This window comes from Protomyctophum parallelum, assembly GCF_964188405.1.
Source record: "Protomyctophum parallelum genome assembly, chromosome: 10".
Taxonomy (NCBI): Eukaryota; Metazoa; Chordata; class Actinopteri; order Myctophiformes; family Myctophidae; genus Protomyctophum; species Protomyctophum parallelum.
The window spans coordinates 6918136-6941678 of NC_139704.1; the positions used below are offsets into that span (position 1 = coordinate 6918136).

Genomic DNA, 23543 nt, shown 5'->3' on the forward strand with positions numbered 1-23543 from the left:
ACACACACACGATGTACGACACAGAGAGAGAAGGTGTTGGTGGATATTCTTTAAATATGCATTTCACTTAGCGAAGCAAGCTTGTTTATAATTATTGTATAGTGCAGTCAGTGCACTACTCAAAAGTTTAGTTTATGTGAGTGCTTAGAGAGACACCTGCTGGTGGTGTTGTGCGTTGCGTGCATGTGCAATACCCGATGTAATGATGTTTTTCGATATTGGACTGAGTTTTTTAGATTATGATCTCCGCTCGAACATCTTTTTATGAAATCTACATAAAAATCAAACCTGTATTCTTTATGGAATCAAACAGCCTTAACCCATTCTGGACGGGAACCCCTTTTGGTGTTTTAAACATTATGTTATAGTTTAGCTATTGACAAATATCAGATCTACAAGCTACGAGCTTGTAGGTCTGCTATTTTTTTTTAATTGTGAAAATATTTATTTCAGAAAACTGGAGGATTTAGAAGATTTCTTTTTAAATTTCGAGGTCAGGCCAAATGGATAATAGATTGTTCCAGTGATGATGATTTTGTTATGAAAGTTACCTCTGCCATGGATGCTCACTGAAGAATTAGCTCAGCAAGCAAATGCCATGCACTCATACGTTTTTGTTCAAGATCATTTCCAAACACCACACGCAAATTTAAAAGCACAGAACATATTCAAAATGAATTATAAAAAAGGGTGTTTGAAGTTCTAGGACCAAACTGTAACTGTAACTATACTGTACCTGCAGTGTCTTTGTGAAGAACGAGACAGACATTCCCTTGACCCAAAGCGTCTCCCCTTATCACCCCATAGGGCTATCGGTGCCAACCCACTCTACTGCGACTGCCGCCTGCGCTGGCTGTCCGACTGGGTGAAGACGGGCTACAAGGAGCCTGGCATCGCCCGCTGCGCCGCCCGCCGGGCATGGAGGGCAAGCTGCTGCTCACCACGCCGGCCAAGAAGTTTGAGTGTTATGGTGAGTTGGCGGTTAGTCTGAACCAAAAGTTTGAGTGTTATGGTGAGTTTGCGGTTAGTCTGAACCAGAAGTTTGAGTGTTATGGTGAGTTGGCGGTTAGTCTGAACCAGAAGTTTGAGTGTTATGGTGAGTTGGCGCCAACTTGGCGGTTAGTCTGAACCAGAAGTGCCTTGCGTCTTGAGTGTTATGGTGAGTTGGTGGTTAGTCTGAACCAGAAGTTTGAGTGTTATGGTGAGTTGGTGGTTAGTCTGAACCAGAAGTTTGAGTGTTATGGTGAGTTGGTGGTTAGTCTGAACCAGAAGTTTGAGTGTTACGGTGAGTTGGCGGTTAGTCTGAACCAGAAGTTTGAGTGTTATGGTGAGTTGGCGGTTAGTCTGAACCAGAAGTTTGAGTGTTACGGTGAGTTGGTGGTTAGTCTGAACCAGAAGTTTGAGTGTTACGGTGAGTTGGTGGTTAGTCTGAACCAGAAGTTTGAGTGTTATGGTGAGTTGGTGGTTAGTCTGAACCAGAAGTTTGAGTGTTACGGTGAGTTGGCGGTTAGTCTGAACCAGAAGTTTGAGTGTTACGGTGAGTTGGTGGTTAGTCTGAACCAGAAGTTTGAGTGTTATGGTGAGTTGGCGCCAACTTGGCGGTTAGTCTGAACCAGAAGTGCCTTGGGTCTTGAGTGTTATGGTGAGTTGGCGGTTAGTCTGAACTCTGAACCAGAAGTGCCTCCTTGGGTCTTCTGAACTCAACATATGGGCCAGAACGGCCACCAACACATCACTGCTTTGAAAACATACCATATCACCAAAGTCTTTGCTAGGACTGTCACGATTACAACATGTAAGTTGGCGATTCATTGTATAAAACGAAAAAGAAAAAAGAAATTGAACTATTTGCAGAGATTTCACAGGGCAGATATGACAAATAAGAAATAACTTAAATTACTGACATATTTAATAATTTGATACATTAGGGGGGATAAAAGGAATGAGGAATTATCTGTTTTTCCTCTGTTTTAAAACATTTCTCAACATGGAAACGTTTAAATGATGATCATGCAAAATAATTACGATGATCTCACATAATTGTAATTAGGGCAATTATTATGTAATAATTGTGACAGCCTGACAGGCCTAGACTAGGCCTGCAAACATCACAGCGTGATCACGGAGACTAGGTCGCCTATAGTCTTCTGCAATTCAGTCATTTCCAAAACCTCTGAATTGTTCCCCACCCAGTTTTAGCGGCTACACTGAATATACAGTAGCTGTCACCAGACATTATCGGTAGGTGGAGATGTCCACTCCCATCACCTGTGTACATGTGGGAGACTATGCACGGACCAATGGCCTGTTATATATCCGTCCGTGCATGTCTTTGATGCCCACATACAGTAATCATCGCTGCTCGTTGTTGTCATGTGCTCAGGCGAGGTGGACCCCGCCATCCTTGCCAAGTGTAACCCGTGCCTGTCCAGCCCCTGTGTGAACCAGGGCATCTGTCACACTGACCTGGGGGAGATCTACCGGTGCAGCTGCCCCCCAGGGTTCAAGGTCAGAACCCTCTTAACCCATTCTGACCTGAGATCAGATTCATACGAGGTTTCCGCCGGACACACACTGGTCTGATGAACCCATTCTGACCTGAGATCAGATTTAAAAAAATGTCAGTCGTTCTTCGATTTTTCAAAAATAGCAGACCTACAAGCTCGTATCGCGCCACTCGGTGGCGCGATATGAGCTTGTAGATCTGCTATTTTTCAATAGCTAAAGCATAACATGATGCCGACACCAAAATGGGTGCCCGGTCAGAATGGGTTAATAGAGTCACTATCTTTATTTTTACATTTCAATGATCCCTGGTTTGATATCGTTGCTTATATTATTATTATTATTATTATTTGTTGTAAATAACGCCATACTACAGTGTCACACAAAAGCAACAAAAGCAGTCGGCGCTTGCGGATCTGCTGCTTTTTGTTTATCTAAATCCTAAATGTAACCGTTTTGAACATACAGTATGAGGTTGAATACATAGATACTGTGGACTCTTATTTGATAGCATTTTGTTCAATCCACTGTGTAAAATCCATCTCGCAGTGATTTTCACCTCCTGGTGCAACAGCTGAATAACGGCATACTTGTAGAAGTAATGAGGGCTATCCATTCTGTCCTGCACTACTTATACTGTATAAGAGTATAAATATTTGTACAAGTAATGAACTAAACAAATGCTGTCACAGGGCAAGAACTGCGAGACGGCTCTGAACGCCTGCGTGAGTAACCCGTGTGCCAACGGGGGCACCTGCCAACTCAACCAGGACGAGGAGGGAGAGTTCAGGTGAGGAAGAACCATCTGCAGAAACACTGCCAATACATACTGTTTTATCAAGACCAAGATTCCAATGTGAAGATGGTATTCATTTGTGTGTGTGTGTGTGTGTGTGTGTGTGTGTGTGTGTGTGTGTGTGTGTGTGTGTGTGTGTGTGTGTGTGTGTGTGTGTGTGTGTGTGTGTGTGTGTGTGTGTGTGTGTGTGTGTGTGTGTGTGCGCGCGCCTCCCAGTTGCACCTGTCCCCTGGGCTTCGAGGGCCCCACTTGCCAAAGCAACGTCGACGAATGCGAGGACAACGACTGCGAGAACGGGGCCACGTGTGTCGACGGCATCAACAACTACACCTGCCTTTGTCCCGCTTACTTCACAGGTATGGTCCTACGTGTCGCGCGCTCTCTCTCTCTCACAAAACGCGCGCGCACACACACACACACACACACACACACACACACACACACACACTTCACCTATACATCTTCTGCCCTGCAGGGGAGCTGTGTGAAGAGGTGGAGGACGTCTGTGCCCCGGAACGGAGTCCCTGCAAGCACCAGTCTACCTGCCTCATCACCTCCAATGGGCCCAAGTGAGTCAGGCGGGAGACAGACCCAGTAGACCTGTGGTTCTCAAAACACTTTCATAGCAAGCCCCTTGATACATATATTAGGCTGATAATCCATGATTTGCAAAGATATCAACCACCTTAATGATATTGTTGTTAGGTTAGATTTAGTACAGAATTCTATTACTGTATATAGTATCTGAATAGTCATTGGGTTATAACTTAACTTCTTGTCGGTATTGTAGAGGTGAAATTAAACTGATCATATTGCTGGGGTTCGCCCTGGAATCCCCCCTACGGGACCCAAGGGCGGTGTAGCGGACCACCGGCAAATATCAAACTAGTTGTTCCATTGTGTGTCAACTACTAAACTGTTTTAAATAGAATAGGACTAGGTGAATCACAACTGTATGTTTTTGCATGTTTATGGAGGTGTAGTAGCAGGGATTGTAAACCCAAGACAATTAAAGTTAACTTTGACCGAGAGACTATTTCACAAGAACAACAACGAATGATATGTTTTAAGCTACATGGCTAAACGTATGTGTGTGTGTGTGTGTGTGTGTGTGTGTGTGTGTGTGTGTGTGTGTGTGTGTGTGTGTGTGTGTGTGTGTGTGTGTGTGTGTGTGTGTGATGCAGGTGTGTGTGTGCTCCTGGCTACGTGGGTGATGACTGCAGCGTGGACTATGATGACTGCCAGGAGCATCGCTGTCAGAACGGGGCGCAGTGCGTGGACGAGCTCAACGGATACTCCTGCATCTGTGACGAGGACTACAGGTGAGATGGACATTAGATTAGATACTCCTGCATCTGTGACGAGGACGATGATTAACCCATTCTGACCTGAGATCAGATTCATACGAGGTTTCCGCCGGACACACACTGGTCTGATGAACCCATTCTGACCTGAGATCAGATTAAAAAAATGTCAGTCGCTCTTCGATTTTTCAAAAATAGCAGACCTACAAGCTCGTATCGCGCCACTCGGTGGCGCGATATGAGCTTGTAGATCTGCTATTTTTAAATAGCTAAAGCATAACATGATGCTGACACCAAAATAGGTGCCCGGTCAGAATGGGTTAAAACAGTGTTCTATTCTGTAAAGGTACACACAAAAATAACCCATCTTGGGTTATTTTTACCCCCCCTCCTGGGTTACAAAGGGTCCTATTCAACCCCTGGGTTATTTTGACGCAATAAAATGGGTTATTCATTTTGGCCCATAACTTGGTTATAACTTGGGTTATAAAAATAACCCATTCAGAGGGTCAACATAACCCAACTTCCAAGTTATTTTGACCCATAATGTTGGTTATGAATGAAGCATTATTGGTTCAATCAGTCAGTCAATCAATAAATCAATCAATCAATCAATCCCAACTCTCTGAGCCAACAATAAGGTTACTCTCAGAAAAATAACCCAGAAATCTTATAACCCATGAACTGGGTCCCTATATCCCAGGAAATGGATATGGCTGGGATGGGTTACATAAATATAATATAAGTGTTTTTACTGTGTATAGTTGCCTGCAAGAGGCATGAAAACTCTTTGTTGGAGCAACCATCAACAACAAACCCTTTCCAACAGATACTATACATATGAATGGGAAAAGGGGAGAGAGACTGACCAAACAAACAGACATTTACATTCATGGTTTTGCTAACAAATCACATAAAACAACATATCACCAAATAATACCATAACTAAACACAACGACCCATAACATACACATTCTAATATATAACAATATCACACGGTCCTTGGCACCCCAGTGTATGCTGGGAAATGGACTTCCTCTAACCTATCCGACCCAACAATGGGGTTACCCTCAGAAAAATAACCCAGAAATCTTAACCCACTTTAAAAACCCATGAATTGGGTCCCTATAACCCAGGAAATGGTTATGGCTCTGGAAAATAACCCAGAAATATAACTCAACGCAAGTAACCCAGGAATTGAGTTCCAGGAATTGAGTTACAGAAATATCCCACATGTTTTTAGTGTGTATTTTGTAAACCTTCAGAGATATGTAGTTGTCCTTCTGACAAGGAATCGACCTTCCAGAATCTTTTTTTTATCCTGTTCTTCCTGTCCTGTTCTTATTTTCTATATTATTATACACTTTTGAATTATGCCTTTTGTAATCTCTGCATCGCTGAAAATTGGGGCTCTGCCCTCAATGTATTTCCAAGAAAATAAATAAAGGTCTTTTGAAGACTAGTCATTTAAAAACAATCTGTGAGGTAGAGTACATTAATATAATTAGTAGGCTACTGTACATGTACAGTGGTTAGAGGTGGTCTCATTCTTGCTTTCATCTGTATCATTTATTTTAGATCTTAAGAGTTTGCTATTCAAACAAATAGCAGATATACAAGCTCACTGTGCAGTACATCTGCTATTTTTGATCATTTTGAAAAATCTTGAAAGTGTGAGAACTACTGATTTAGAAGGTAGAATCGGCCTCAAGTCTCAAGAACTCTCTCTCTCTCTCTCTCTCTCTCTCGATGAGTTTAGCGGTCAGCTGTGCGAGGTGTCGTCGTCGCCGGTGTCCCTGTGCGAGCTGGCGGACTGCCAGAACGAGGCCCCCTGTGTGGAGCGAGGGGGCCGGGCCCTCTGCCAGTGTCTCCCAGGGTTCGGGGGTCCTCGCTGTGAGAAGCTGGTCAGCGTCAACTTCATAGACAGAGACTCGTACCTGCTTCTGTCCGACCTGAAGAACTGGCCCCAGGCTAACATCACTCTGCAGGTGAGAAGAGAAGCCTTCACTGTAACATCCTCCAGTGTTCATTCATTTAAAGGACATGTTTTAATCTTTTATAGTACCTTTTATATTTTGCACGTGAGCTACAGGCTGACTTGGTGCTTTTTGGCCCAAACACAAGTATAACTGATGAAACAAAACAAAAAGATGTAACTGTAAATTGATAAGAAAGACTAGGTAAATTAAATTAAAAAGAAAGTAATACATCCATAGAGCTTTAAAAACATGTGTGGATTACATTGATTGATTTAATACTAATATTTTGCAGAAAAAAGCACATGAAAGCACAGTTCAATACAAGGTCTAAGAGGATTTCAAACTCAGGAAGGTTTGTTTCCATTGGGGTCCATATTCAATTCATCTGAACATTTAATGAACATATTTAATTAATTATGATATTTCTTTTACGTGTGTATGCCCCCACGCTCATATATATTGTCTCCCAAATGAAGACAGTGAAGCAACAGATGTGGTATAGCCAGGAGGGTTTCGCACACGCATTATTTCCGCGTACACTGTACGTCAAATGCACACGTGCTCGGTGGCAGCTCGGCCGTTATAGCCGTCGGGGAATCACGGAAATAGTGAAGGTTTTGCAACGGAGGTGTTGTAAGTGTGTAAGTGTCTACTGTCCCTAATACTACGTTTACAAATGGACAAACTAACACCCAGGATGTGACCGTGTGCAGGTGTCGACGGCGGAGGACAACGGGATCCTCCTGTACAACGGAGACAACGACCACATCGCCGTGGAGCTGTACGAAGGACACGTCAAGGTCAGCTATGACCCCGGCAGCCAGCCCGGGCACGCCATCTACAGGTGAGGAGGTTCCATTAACTCTACATGACTCCTTCGGTAGATATACATGCAGCTCATCCCTGGGAAACAGCACGGTAGATTACTTCATCACTGACATGAACCTGGCATCTCTCAGAGCTTTCACAGTCAGCCCGCAAACACCCCTGTCGGACCACAACAGAACCACGGCCTATCTAAACAGATCAACACACAGACACAAAGAACAAACGCCAAACAAACTACACAATATAAGAAAACGCTACAAATGGAAGGAACACAGCGCAGAAGCCTTCCAAAATGCTATTAGACAAAAACAAGTCCAATCACAACTGGACCAGTTCCTAGAAAAAACCTTTGAAGAAAACAGTGAAAGTGTAAACAGGGCAGTAGAAGGCCTCAATTATATATTCGAAATTACAGCCTCACTAGCAAACCTAAAAGTATCAAACAAGAAAGCCAGAAAAAATTTCGAGAATGACAAATGGTACGATAATGACTGCAAGAATCTCAGGAAAAAATTAAGGAAACTATCAAACCAAAAACACAGAGACCCAGACAACCACAACACACGTCTCCAATATGGGGAAACACTGAAACAATACAAGAACACAGTAAGAGAAAAAAGAGACCAACACGTTAGAAACCAACTGCAAGATATTGAGGATTCCATACAGACAAACAGCTTCTGGGAAAACTGGAACAGACTTAATAAGCTAAAACAGGACGAACTACCCATCCAAAATGGAGATATATGGGTAAACCATTTTTCTATCCTCTTTGGCCCAATCGAGAAGAACAAAGAACAAAAACAAATAAAAGAAAAACTACAAAACCTAGAGTCAGCCATAAAAGACTACCAGAATCCACTAGATTCCCAAATCAACCTAAAAGAACTACAAGACAAAATAAAAACACTTAAAACAAAGAAGGCCTGTGGGGCAGACGGAATTCTAAATGAAATGATAAAATTCACCGACCTCAAATTCCAACTGGCCATATTAAAACAAATACAACAAATATCGTGCTCAGCTCTGGGATTTTCCCCAGCACATGGAATCAAGGGCTGATAACGCCACTCCACAAAAGTGGAGACAAATATGACCCAAATAACTACCGCAGGATTTGTGTAAACAGCAACCTCGGAAAGATACTCTGCATGATCCTCAACCACAGAATTCTAAATTTCCTGACAGAAAGCAATGTCCTGAGCAAATCACAAATTGGCTTTCTACCAAAATATCGCACAACAGACCACATTTACACTCTCAACACCCTAATTGACAACCAAATAAACAAAAACAAAAGCAAACTATTCTCCTGCTTTGTCGACTTCAAAAAAGCATTCGATTCAATTTGGCATGAGGGTCTGATGTACAAACTGTTGGAAAGTGGCATTGGGGGGAAAACATATGACATCATAAAATCAATGTACACTAACAACAAATGCGCAGTCAAAATAGGCGAAAAGCACACAGACTTTTTCCCCCAAAGCCGTGGAGTTAGACAGGGATGCAGCCTGAGTCCAACACTCTTCAACATATATATCAACGAATTAGCAAAAACGCTAGAACAATCTACAGCTCCAGGCATCCTCTTGGCAAACACAGAAATCAAATGCTTACTTTACGCAGATGACCTGCTGCTGCTGTCCCCAACCAAGGAAGGACTACAGCAGCAACTCGATCTCCTACACAAATTCTCCCAGACATGGGCCCTGACAGTGAACCTAACCAAGACTAAACTCATGATATTTCAAAAAAGGCCCAGCCGCCAAAACCACCAATTTTTCCTAAATACAATCCCACTATAACAAACTAAAAACTATACCTACCTTGGCCTAAACATCAGCAGCACAGGGAACTACAACCAAGCTGTAAAGGACCTGAGAGACAAGGCAAGAAGGGCATTCTATGCCATCAAAAGAAACATCAAAATAGACATCCCAATTAAAACATGGCTTAAAATACTGGACTCTGTGATAGAACCAATTTCCCTCTATGGTTGCGAGATCTGGGGACCATTAGCAAACCATGACCTTGAAAAATGGGATAAACACCAAACCGAGACCCTACACACAGAATTCTGCAAATCCATTCTCCGTACCCAGCGAAAAACACCAAATAATGCATGCAGGGCAGAATTAGGACGATACCCACTCATAATCAAAATAAAAAAGAGAGCACTTAAGTTCTACAACCACCTAAAAGAAAGTGACCTAGATGCACTCCATAACAAGGCACTCACACACAGTGAAACTCTAGAGAGATGCCCCCTCAGCCAGATGGCCCTGGAACTCCGGGCACAAACACAAACAGAGCCACGAGATAGAAAACCCATTGGACTAAACCAAATTATAAAACAGCAAAAGGAAAACTATCTGACACACTGGAAAGTGGCAACACAAAAGCAGAGTAAACTAGAATGCTATCTGGCCCTAAACAGAGAATACACAGTGGCAGAATACCTGAGCACTGTGACCGACCCAAAACAAAGAAAAATCTTAACTAGGTACAGACTCAGTGAGCACAGTCTCGCGATCGAGAAAGGCCGTCATAGGCAGACCTGTATCCCGAGAGAAGACAGACTATGCACCCACTGCACACTAAATGAAGTGGAAACCGAGCTACACTTCCTAACCATCTGTCCATTGTACCAAGACATCAGAGACACATACTTCCCACAGATTACAACCACACACGGAGATTTTGAAAACATGACCAATGACAAAAAACTCCCATATCTGCTGGGCGAAGTACAACAATGTGCAAACACAGCAGCAAGATTTGTGAGTTGCTGTGATAGGAGAAGGATATCAAATGGAACACAACCACCGTAAAGACTAATCATTGTGTATATGCCTGCACTATACCTGCATCGAGTGATCTTGAACATAGAAGTTGATCTATTGAAGAATCTGACAAAGTACATAATTTTTGTTTTTGTTTTGATTGTATTGCTGTATTGTTGTACTGTTCTTTCTGCTTTGGCAATGTAAACGTATGTTTTCTCATGCCAATAAAGCCCTTTGAATTGAATTGAATTGTTTTAAATGATGCTTTAGATAGATAGGACTGATTGTAGGGCTACAGTACTATCTGTGTCCGTCTCTGGTTATGCATTTCTACTGAACTATGTGTTTTTGTATGCTTATATGGAGCTGTAGCAGGGATGTAAGCCCTTATATGGGGCTGTAGCAGGGACGCAAGCCCAAGACTAATTTCCCTTGTGGACAATTAAAGTTAACCTTGACCTAGAGACTATTACACAAGAACAACAACAACAACGAATGCTATGTTTTAAGCTATATGGCTAAATTGTGTGTGTGTGTGTGTGTGTGTGTGTGTGTGTGTGTGTGTGTGTGTGTGTGTGTGTGTGTGTGTGTGTGTGTGTGTGTGTGTGTGTGTCTGTGTCTGTGTCTGTGTCTGTGTCTGTGTCTGTGTCTGTGCGCCTGCCTGTGTGTGTGTGTGTGCGTGCGTGCGTGTTTCCCAGTACCGAGACCATCAACGATGGGCAGTTCCACACGGTAGAGCTGGTGACCTTTGACCGCATGGTGAACCTGAGCATCGACGGGGGTCTCCCCACCAGCATGGACAGCTTCGGGGCGGTGCGGCCCCTCAACGGGGAGGCTCCGCTATACGTGGGGGGTAGGGGCCCTCTGCAGAACACACCCCTCTCCACTGCAGGCACTACAACTATACTACACTACTGTCACCCCACCCCCTCACTATGTCACCACCCCACCCCCCGGAAACCAGTGGTGGAAGAAGTACTCTGATTTGTTGTTACTTGAGTAGCAATACCACAAAATACTGTATACTACAAGTAATACACCTGTATTTCAATTTTTGTTGTATTTCCATTTGACTTGAGGAAAAGTATTGCCATCAGAATGTACTGAAATATCTTTCACAATTTGGCAAAAAGATTTTGAAAATAGCACATCTACTCACGCTGCGAGGTTAGTAGATCTGCTATCGCCGAATTATAGTAGCTCTAAAATATCTATGTTTTATAGTAATAATCTAAATCTGCAAAGTAACAAGTAAAAGATGTAAAATAATTGTTGTGGAGCAAAAGGTAAAGCAAAGAAATTTAAATTTAAATACTCAAGGAAAGTAACAGTACCTCAAAAACAGAATAGCCCACAGTACAGGAGTAAATGTACTTAGTTACTTTCCACCACTGCCCACAACCCAGCCCCACCTCCACCTTCCACCAAACCCATGCCCCACCCCCAACCACACCCATGCCCCACCCCCAACCACACCCATGCCCCACCCCCAACCACACCCATGCCCCACCCCCAACCACACCCATTCCCACCTCCAGCCATGACTGTGTTTGCTAGAGGCGACATACTGCAGAATATTCATCACACAGTAAAACTAGGGGTGCACGATATAATTGGTTGTTTAATCGGAATCGGCCATAATAATGCCATATCGGTATCGGATTGGTCTCAATATAAATCAGATTATTTAATCGGTTTTCACACCAGGAGAAAAAAATCATCAATGAGTCCAATATAAATGATTAATACCTCTAGTCTGGAACAAAAGCCAAATCAAATATGATGTAATATCTTTAGTAAAGATAAACTTTACATTTTTCTACATTTAATGTGCGTACTCATCTCATTCAGTAGTCATTCAGTTGTGAAAACAGACACTTGGAAAAGAGTATAGGCTATGTATTGATTGATTGAATACTATATTAACAGGCTTTGGGCCAATAAGCCCCTATAGGGCCTAGGCTTGTTTCCATTGTGGTCCTCTGTATAATATTGGTATCGGCCGATATGACCCTGCAAATGATCGGAGATGGGATATCGATCATAACGTGCACCCCTAAGTAAAATGATATCAAAATATAGCCTACAGCATATCTCTTATCTGACCTCTTATCTCCATATTCTAACGTATCTATCTATAAATGCACCAGCATTTGTACGTACGTTTGTAAACCACGTAACTGGAAAACCGTCCGCCCCACCGACTTCAAATTGGATAAACGAGATCCACACCACCACAGGGCAGGGCCGTAGGAACCACGGGGGTCCCCGGGGACACGTCCCCGGCGGGCCGCGGAGCGGCCCACTCGGGGCCGCGAACCGTTTTGGGCCGCCGGCCACGGGGAATAAAAAAGCCTCAAATTGGGCAGGCACTTGGACCATGCGGCCGCCGCTGACTCGCTGTCAGTGTTGTGCGAGTGCGTGTGATTCTGCTATAGTGGAGATTTCAATGTATTTCTATGGGGGAACTTGGATAGGATTCAGGAAGTTGTTTATATGTTATGCCCAGTGCTGGTTAAAGCCGTGTATGTCTCGGGCAGGCTCATCAAAAAGGTAAGATTTGCACTAGGCTATTTCTGCTGTGCAGACCCGTTTTTACCCGAAAATAACGACTTCATAACCGCAAATACCCGATTTTTTTCCGCACGGGCGCTTCGCGCCCGTGCGAATCGCCCCACATGCACGGGCGCTTCGCGCCCGTGCATGTGGGCCGGTTCGGATTCGTCCCCCCCATCTGTGAAGTGCCGGATACGGCGCTGCCACAGGGACATGACATACAGTACGATAAGTCTCAGGTCATTTCATATAACATATTTATAGATCCACACCACCACAGGGACATGACATACAGTAGATCCACACCACCACAGGGACATGACATACAGTACAATAAGTCTCAGGTCATTTCATATAACATATTGCTTAACGTAAAGCACTCAGTGAACCCAGGCTTTTTCCATAGACCAAGGGTTCCCACACTTTTCAGGACGTGACCCCCCAAATAATCATATTTGAACCCCCCCACCACCCTGACAAGCACTTGGAACTGTAGACATTACTTTGAGTTTGACTGTGTTCCAGAACTAGCAACGCCTCACACTGCGAGGTGTTGTAAACTTGTAGATCGCTTATTTTCAAAAACATTCCCCCCTTCTTACGTAATATTTGACAATTTGCTTTTAAATAAACAAATCGGGGACCCCGTCCCCCAGTTTGGAATCCACTGCTATAGACTTAAATACTGCAATACCTTCACAAGACATTTATACTGTGTGCAAAGTGTGCCCCCTAGTGACTCTTATTTGAACTACCAGACACAGTCTTCACTTCAATCACATTATGTTTTCTTATTGGCATGCCTTTTAAATGCAGACATTCATTTACATTATGTATCTATGTGTTGTTGTGTATGTGTTTTGAAACAACATAATTTTTTTGGTATAATGATAATTATACCAAAAAAACTATATTATAATAATGTTTTGCCACTTTTGTCACAGTGTTTGTGATGTGTTGTTTTTGTGTTGTTCGTCAGTGAATGTAACCCAGCATTCATACAAGACAACATCGATGCCTTACTGTCTGCTGTTTCAACAATGCTGTGCCTCATATTATTATCGTGTAGCAATACATTCTCTACTGAATTTGCAGAAATTAGTGATACTCTTTTGTTAAAATAAGCGTTGCATCGCTCTACATTCCAGTAGTAATCACTGCTATGGAGTGTTTGTTCAGTAATAGGAGACTATAGTAACTATAGCGCCTCTATAGTAAACAGAAAATATATTTTTGGTCAGGATATTGATTTTATCCAATCCAGAAAGAGATATTGTGTAGGATACAGGAGGTACAGGTCAAATCAGAAGTGATCAATCAAGAAAATAAATGAGCAGACCAAATTGGAACTGGAGGGTTGTGTCTCTTCTGATTGGATAAAAATGCTATCCTGAGCTGAAAATATATTTTCTGTTAAGAGCTGGAGAGAACAAAGACTCTTATCAGCAATGATTACTATCGGAATATAGAGGTATAGAGGCTTTTAAAAAAAAAAACGAAAAATACCTGCACCAAGTGGGACACACGTTGGTTGAAAAGGCCTTCCTCCATTACTCTCATATATCAGCCCTGTGTTAGCTGTTGTGTCCTGTGGTCCCATTCCACCTCCTTCACACTTATGACCGTATCCTCTTTCTGCTTCTCTGCCCGCCTGTCTGTCTGTATGTCTGTCTGTCTGTCTGTCTGTGTCTGCCTGCCTGTCTTGTCTGTCTGTCTGTCTGTGTCTGTGCCTGCCTGCCTGTCTGTGTCTGGCTGCCTGTCTTGTCTGTCTGTCTGTCTGCCTGCCTGTCTGCCTCTTCTCTCTCTCTCTCTCAGGTATGCCGCAGGACTCTCACTCGGCGGCCTTCCGCATGTGGCAGATCCAGAACGGCTCCAGCTTCCACGGCTGCATCCAGAACCTGTACATCAACAACGAGCTGCAGGACTTCACCAAGACGCAGATGAAGCCCGGCGTGGTTCCGGGCTGCGAGCCCTGCAAGAAGATCTACTGTCTGCACGGCATCTGCCAGCCCGACGGGGACCAGGGCCCCGTGTGCCACTGCCAGCCGGCCTGGAGCGGGACGCACTGTGACCAGCCTGCTGCCAACCCCTGCCAAGGCAGCAAGTATGTTGTACTGCGGTGCTTCTCAACCTCTGGGCGGGCCTGGGGGACACACACACAAGAGTGACAAGTGACAATCGAAGGACTTTTTAATACCTTAAAAAATAAAAAGAAAGAAAAGAGAAAGACCATTACCAACAGTAATCAACAAGCTATCCTATAAAAATCACACCCGTATGAAGTGAGGGGCGCTAATATATTATGGTCATCGCGACACATTGTGAGCTTGTACATAATATGCTATTTTAAAATAGACAATATATATATATAGGGCTGAAGTGGTTCATGTATGTTTTGTCATAATAATCGTGAAGAGGAGACTTCCGCACACCCGGTTCTATTTCCGAGCAGGTGTAGGAGAGACGAGACCTTTTATTTAGGAGAGCAATGTTTCGGTCGTGAAGCCTGAGGAAGATCTCACGACCGAAATGATGTCCTTTAGTGCCTTAACCCATTCTGACCGGGCACCCATTTTGGTGTCGGCATCATGTTATGCTTTAGCTATTTAAAAATAGCAGATCTACAAGCTCATATCGCGCCACCGAGATACGAGCTTGTAGGTCTGCTATTTTTGAAAAATCGAAGAACGACTGACATTTTTTAGAATCTGATCCCAGGTCAGAATGGGTTCATCAGACCCAGTGTTTGTCCGGCGGAAACCTCGTATGAATCTGATCTCAGGTCAGAATGGGTTAAACAAACATTAAACTCCATAGACTTTGTCTGGCAAACGACTTAGTGCCATATATAGTGCCATTCAACGCGCTCCAACTGAGCTCCGTCTCTCCACAGGTGTGTTCACGGGACGTGCATATCACTGGACGACCAGTCGTACCGCTGTGAGTGTACGGAGGGTTACCGCGGTGCCCTGTGCAACCAACAGGGGGAGCTCTTCAACCCCTGCCGCCGCTTGGCGTGCAAACACGGACGTTGCCAGATCTCCGACACGGGGGACGCCTACTGTCACTGTGAGAGCGGTTACACCGGGGAGCTCTGTGACGCAGGTTGGTTTAGCACACATATACACAAACCATGCCATAAGAGCACGTGCTGGACCCAAGAACGAATGCAAAACAAACTAATTGTCTAGATATTTACACACGGTACCTGAAGTAATGTGCCGTTTGAGAACCATTGGCAATTCAGTTCATTGTCAGAATAATATTCGACGATATTATCGTCAGTGAGAAAGGGGGGGCGGGGCATTTTCCAAGGTGTTAATTCTATTCAGATTCCATGAATAGATTTATTCTGCTGGACACTGCTTTTCAGTAGCAAAGCAGTAGAATTAGTTAAAGTGAATAAAACATGCAGGGAAAACATGCATGCATTTTCAGAAAACCTTAAGGAAAAATAATCTGAAAAGTGTTGGAATGGCAGCAGATGTATACTGTATGTGAGTGCGAGAACAAAATAAAAAAAAGTCTGTGAAGAAAAAGTCTGTGCTAAATGTTTTTTTGATTGATTTAAATATTTATTAACAGTTTGCAGAATTACAGCACATTTCAAGCACAAACTCAATACAAAGACTGTTAACTGTCTGTGAGTGGACGACCCAATTAAGCATTACACTTGTTTACATGTTCAATTCATCAAAACATTTAGAGACGTACAAAATAGACACTTCTATATAGTCAAAGAACAGAACAGGATTGGCATTTCATGTCGGTGTGTGTCGACCGCATAGTCCACATGAGGTTAACTGACACTGGTATAATCCGCAGGTAGGTCCAAGGAAGAGCTAAAGTCTAAGACCAGCCTGACGACAGGCGGCGCTCATGCCTTGTTGGGCAGTGTGACGGCGGCCGGGTGGAAGCTGTTCATGAACCTGACGGTGTTGCTCTTGATACTGCGGTAGGCCTCCTTGCCCGGCCGCAGTCGTTCGTTGTAGCGGTTTGAACAGTCTGAGGCTGGGGTGCTGCCTGACCTTGATGTGGCGCTGGGCTTTGACTACACACCGCTTCGGCGCGTTTGTGTAGTCATACATTTGGACTAAAAAGATAACTCAAAACAGTCCTGGGGACTTGTTTCCATTGTGGTCCTATGTGTTCAATTCATAAACATAGCATAAAAAAATAACACAATAAAAGTAGAAAGGGGACAGGGGTGTAGGCACTGAATGCCACCACCTTTCTAAGGGAGAGGTGAGTTTACCTCCCCCCTTTGGCAACCTGAAAGATGGATTTTCAGGCCTGAGAATGAAGCCAGTGATCCACATTTTTTAAGGGATGGTGTCAGCATTCTACAGTTTGGTGGCAATGCAGTAGAAAGAGAATTTACCCAGTACAGTTCCTGGAGCGTGGCAAGCTCACCTCGCATTATGCGATGCTATGCCGATCGCACCGTCATCACTAGTTAACCACATGGTGTCACGTATAAAATAGGAACGCCAGGTTGAACGTGGTTAACTGCTTAAATCCTGGGCCTGGACTGTGGCTCAGCGGTCCAGGCACCTTGGCTGGTAATCCAGTCTGGCAAGTGTGCCGTGGGTTCGACTCCCGATCCCGACAGCCTTTACTGCATGTCATCCCCCCCATCTCTCTCCCCATTTCCTGTCAGCCTCCCTCCATAAAAAAATATAAAATAAAGGTGAAAGCCACAAAAAAGAAAACTGCTTAAATCCTGTAGTCGTAAGGCCCCTTTTCCACTAAAAGAGCTCTTTGGTTCTAGAACTGGCTCCGGTCTTTACTTTTTTATGATGGTTAATATCAAATCTGCATCTTCCAACCTGAATCGTGATGTGGCCACTTTGTTTCCACTTCAAGGCAAGAAGAAGTAATTTTTTGGTTCCAGTTCGAACTAACTTTTAGGGAAACAAGAGCGGAACCGGTTCAACCCCGGTGGAAAAGGTGCCTTAGAGAACCAGACTTTAACCGGACTTTACAAACTGTACTTTGACATTGTTTTCCATCTACACCAAACTCTTTGCCAAAAAATATCCAAGCTTGCAGATCGGCTATTTTTGCCGAATGTTCCCCCTCCCAGATTAGGCAAGCTGGGGTTCAAATGTTAATTTCCCGGTGGTGGTTTGCCTCCCCCTGTCCAGAGTCTGAATGCCGAGGGGAGCCCGTCCGAGACTTCTACCAGGTGCAGCGAGGCTACGCCATCTGCCAGACCACGCGCATGGTGTCCTGGGTGGAGTGCTCCGGGGCGTGCGACACGGGTGCCTGCTGCGCCAGCCAGCGGATGAAACGCCGGAAATACTCCTTCGAGTGCAGCGATGGGACCTCCTTCAGCGAGGAGGTGGAAAAGACCATCAAGTGCGGCTGCGTGGGCTGTAGCATGTAGCACCTCTCGCACACACCTGCTAACCGCCGCCTCTGAGTTGGGCGACAGGAAGGAAGGAAGTGAGAGAGCGAGAGAGAGAGAGAGAGAGAGAGGACTGGAGGAAAGCGTAGGGAGAGAAAGAAAGAGGGAGAGAGTATAAAGAAATATATATAAAACCTCTATCTATATATTATGGACAACAATGTTTGTAAAATAAGACATTTCCTTCCCTTCCAAGGATGCGTGACCTTACAGTACAGTGACAGAGAAATCAACAATACAGCGCCGACACCCATTGCATCTGCAACCACAACGTTGGAAAGTCCAAGAGGTCCAGAGGTTTCAGGGTGTTCCGTTCAGAGACATCCCTCCCCCTCCGCGAAAATGAATCCACAACCATCACTGAGGCCTCTGGCAGTCTAGTCAACCACCTCCCATGGTCACTTCCTGGGGGAGCGGACGGACGGACGGACGGACGGACGGCACATTCTGTAAAGAGGAAGAGAAAAGGTAAACAACGTAGAGAGAGAGATTGAACGGTGAGCGGATGAGAGGAGAGCGGGACCGTTTTGACTTGGCAAAGCTATCTTGAGTTGAGCTTGGCTGGGCTTATTCATCCGAGCGGGGACTGACCGGGCTGTGGTTTGGATTCGGGTCGAGTTAAATGAGTTGCCGGGCGAGGTGTAGCGATTTCTCTGCCGGGTTTTACGGCTTTTCCATCCACGCATGCGCGACCCACGTCGAATTGAACAGGAGGAAGGTCAGGTCAAAGTGGCACATAAATCCAACGGGGATGAGGGGGGGCTTTCAGGCTTGGTGGTCTGCTGTGAGTTTACCTTACATACAGTTCAGTACATAGACACTCCATGGAGATACAGACTGCACTGACTAGCAGCACTGAGAAATAGTCATGCATGTGATCGGACACACACACGCGTGTGCGCACACAGACACACACATGCACGTTCATACACACACACACACACACACACACAGACACACACACACACACACTCAGTCTTGCAGTGAGAGGACTTGTTTGGTATAATTCCGTCTGTTCTCTACACACAGAGACCCCATGTAGTGCGGGCAGTGCCCGGTTGTTATCTGTTCCCCCAGAATGCATTGCCTCAAGGTTAGGCCAATTTGCATAAGCCCCTCCCCCAATGAGTAGGAGGATGTTCAGCCCCTCCCCTCTATGCTTGCAGTATTAAACTTGTGCAAACAGTTGCATGTGCGGAGAAAACGTTTGCCAATGAATATGTAGAGCTTCTTATATCATCAATGTTATTTCAAAACAAAAACTTTCAGATTAGTCTTTTGTTTTGGTTGTTTTCTCATTTGGTTTTGTTACGTCTAATTTCTTAAATTGTTTTTTTGTTTTATTTGTTATATTTTGTTTCATGATGTAACCTAACTCCTTTTAGCCCTCTCTTTATACAGAAATGCCTAACAGATTCTAATATATATATTTGTATTTCTTTTTGGTATAGTATTTTTCTATGTTAAAGAGTAAGTCTGTGTTTTCTGGAAGCTGTGGAGCTGGTGGAAAGGTATCCGACAGGCTCCCCAGGTGTTTTATGATTTATTGATTTCACTTGCTCAAACCACCTAATTTGTAATTGGCCAAGAAGAGAGCGGTTGATTGGCCTTTTATTTTTATTTTTATTTTTTGTATAGGAGTCAGTATTGGTCTAGAAATCTGTTTAATATTGTATATGTTGTCTTCCATGTGAATATTACATCTAATTCATGCAGAGTCTGTGCTTGTTTTTATTTTTTATTTATTTTATCTAAAGGCTTTTTCCTGTAGAAAGTAAAAGGCATACATTGTTGCTGAATTTCAAATATTTTCAAAAATGATTAAAAAAAAGAAAAAAAAAAGAAAAGAAAAAAGACAGAGGGAGGGAAAAAAGTTACAAAAATATAAGGATCATTAAAAAGCTGTAAGGTGTTCAGAGAAACAGAGTCCCGACAGTGTTTATTCTTCCTCCCTCCGGCTCAGACATTCCTTGTTTGCTGCAACGGCCACGAGAGGGCAGAGCTGAGATAGAAAGAATCGAGAAAAAAAGAAGAAAATAAACAATATATCCCCCTGCGATTCGATCTCCCCTGTAATTAACATACCACACTTGAAAACATGCAGAAAGGTTTCAGATTGTGTTCATGTTCATTTTTGTTGTATTTTCGTCATTTTCATTTGATAACATGTTTGCCATAAAGAGAGGTACTTCGAGGTTGATTTTATAGTTTAACGCTGCGATCCGCAACTTTCACGTCCCCGCCCTAACCGGGATTCAAAACCCGGTCCGTCCCCCGTGCATTAGCCTAAACTAAAAAGAGAGTATGTTTCGGGGAGGTGGATTACTTTCCGTTGAGTTCAATTTGCGGGGAGATGGAGGCATTTATCATTATTGTATTAACATACTCTACCGCATAATTATACAGGTTGGTTACAATAATGTTTTGTTCAAAAAACAAGTTATGGATCGCAGCTTTAAAAGAGTTCAAATGTAGTCAAGCTCAACTGATCAATAAGCTGCTGTCAAGCCAGAAGATATGGGATCAAGTTGCCTCTATAGATCTATAGATCTATACCTGGGGGCAGATCCTCCTTGATCTGTTAGAACAGACATGTAAAGAATTATATGCCTACTACTGACAGATATACACAAGAGGAAGTGCTAGCCATTTTTAAATGTCTGTCAATTCTGACCGGCTATATAGACCATATGATAGGGAAGAAATGGTGCCAATTTACAGTGAACTAAACAGTCATACCTGAATGTATAAATGTGTATAGATAAATATGACCTATGCTTATTCATGAAGTGGTAACTTTTAGCTGTTATTTAGTTTTTCCAGTGTAAGATATAAGACCCATCCCATTCTGTGTCATAAGTGGCGGTCCCTAAGGTTGGACCTGATTCTCTCGGAGGACAAGGGGAACTTGTTTGATCCATGTCACTCATCTAAAATCATTCTTGAGGTGTGATCCCTGATCTGCACCAAATATTGCCCACATCTCTGCGCTCCTGTCCGTACCGTTCCCACGTTCAACTTTGTTTTTACATACTGTTAATGTGATCCTAAGTAGTGTAACTAATCCCACCAAGGAATCTCATGAGCAGTGATTTATGCTTTGACGACAATGACACCTTTATTATAATAATTAAAAGAAATAGGCAGTCTACAAGCTCCCAAAGCGTTGAATATGCGACATGTTGGGAGCTTGTAGGTCTGCTTTCTTCAGTGCACGACAGCGTACAATGAAGTATGAATCAGGCTTCTTGGTGGTTTGCACACGCGGGAACTGCACGCGAGTATTTCTCATCAAGACTATTTGCATAGTTGATGCTTCATTCATACATAGGTTGAAGCCTTTATTCACGGTTAAAATAAAATAAAAACATGACATTGGTTCCGAAAATGTAATTTGTCCCTTTACCGTCGCGTAGGCTAATAGTGTTCTGTGAGTGTAGCCTATAATCATGACAGTTTGAAAAAAAAAGAAATTCAGGAGAATTTATCGCACACAAAAATAAACAAATTGTCCCCAGTGTGTAAGGACTGTTTAGTCAACAAAGCATAAATAAGGTCTAGAGCCCAAACCACACCAGTTAGCCTACAACTACTCGCAAAGTAGTCGCAACTCCTTGCAACAAAACAGTTTTAAGGTCAACCACACCAACTCCTTGCTGCAACTGCCATTGGAGATAATGTTTGCAAGGAATTGCAAGTAGTTGCATGGAGTTGCGTGGCGACTCGTTGGTGCGTTTTGGGCTTTAGGCTACACATCTCATAGAGGTGTACCTTTCTAGTGGAATGGCTTCCGTTTGTTTCCCTGTCTCCTTCCCCTTTGTCTGCACTGATCTGTACTGGATAGGTGAATTCAACGTCCTGGTAGAGACATCTTTAGTGTTGCTTTGTGCTATATTGAGATGTAATTCCGTTATCGGGTCAGGTGACCATAAAACCATTTCCCATCTTATGAACTGTTTTCATAAACATGTTAATGTAAGACACAATGTCTCTGTTGTATTGAACTGGTGCAAAAAACATTGAAAAACTAAAATAAAAAAGAACAAAAAAAAGTTTAAAAAAAAAGAAAAATAAATATTCTCTGGTTCTGTCCTACAGATAAGCTTCTGTTTGCTTTGTATGTTGCAGGATTCATGGTGGGATTGAACTGATAAACTCCCAATAATGCTGAATGTATGTAGTGCCACCGACATAATGTTTACCGAAACTCCACTCTTTTCATTCATTAAACTTTATCGTGTGTGCTTTTAAAACAGCGTGTCGTCTCTCATTGTGCTGTGTGTCGATTCATGGGTTCTAAACAAAATGTAACGAGGCAAACACTGCCAACATGTAAAAGAATCACCCTCGTGTGAAGTGAGGGGCGATGACTATATCGGCCACATGACGTCTTACGTCATCATTTAGTGGCCTCCTGCCCAAAACAAATAAGGTCCATAGACTTGGCTGGCAAATGATTTACGTCATAAGTCCTCTAAACAAACAGTCCATGCATAGACTTGCCTGGCTCTAAAGTGCTCTAAACGCATTAAAGATCTTCTGTATGAGTGGCATAAATCGCATGTAGAGTGGATGACATCTCTATTCATTCTTGGCTAAAACAAAACATAACTGGGTCATTCCAGAATTGGAGGACGGTTTTTTGCTTGTGCCTCCCATGACATTTCTTAAAAACAAAAGCAAATATAGAAGCGCTACAGGCTCATATGAGCCTGTAAGCCAAATGACATTATGATGACATCCTCCAGTGCCGTTCAGGACTATAGGCCAGATCACAGCCCATATGGAGATGATCTTTATGTCATTTCCAGGACGTCTTCCCCAGTTGAAATAATATAGCTTATGCTGGGCCAGATCTGACTAGTTATGATATGACTTGATATGACGTCCATCTTAAGCCCCACACACACACAACGTCTGCGAACGCCGTGCGTCAGAACGGCCGCCTCCGTTATTTTCAATGAACCTATCCCACACCGGTGGCGTCCGATGTGCGCTCACGCCTCGCCTGACGCTCCGATACACAACTGTTCTATTTCCCAGTGCCGCGTCGCTGCGCACCCGGTGTGTGTTGGGCTTTTTGTTGTCAGAATTTATGTTGGTTGAAATCAGGTGATATTCCAGGACAGATCAGACTAGTCTTGGTTTGACTTGATCTGGCCCCAATCGAGACGTCACTAATTCGTCGACGTCCTGACCGTGCTTGCTGGGAACTGCTAACCCTAATCTAAGTGGTTACAATGAATGGTCACTCAATTTGCATTTCACAACTACACTACTACACTATAATCCTAACTCTGAGACTGTACCAACCAAACGGACCCACGACCCTGATGGGCCCATTTGTACAATCTCAATTACAGACCCCCCCATAACACC

At 43.5% G+C, this 23543-nt stretch overlaps 1 protein-coding gene across 1 annotated transcript in view; it reads left to right on the forward strand.

Moving 5' to 3' along the window:
• Nucleotides 1-22417, forward strand: part of slit1a (slit homolog 1a) — a 179951-nt gene extending 157534 nt beyond the window's left edge. The window contains 13 exon segments of the mRNA XM_083775889.1: nucleotides 808-905; nucleotides 908-970; nucleotides 2384-2508; nucleotides 3198-3295; nucleotides 3518-3657; nucleotides 3777-3870; nucleotides 4486-4623; nucleotides 6365-6593; nucleotides 7298-7428; nucleotides 10897-11051; nucleotides 14570-14858; nucleotides 15648-15859; nucleotides 17902-22417. Of these exon segments, the coding sequence (XP_083632015.1) occupies nucleotides 808-905; nucleotides 908-970; nucleotides 2384-2508; nucleotides 3198-3295; nucleotides 3518-3657; nucleotides 3777-3870; nucleotides 4486-4623; nucleotides 6365-6593; nucleotides 7298-7428; nucleotides 10897-11051; nucleotides 14570-14858; nucleotides 15648-15859; nucleotides 17902-18143 (2014 nt within the window). The 3' untranslated portion in view covers nucleotides 18144-22417.
• The last annotated feature ends 1126 nt before the right edge of the window (nucleotides 22418-23543 follow it).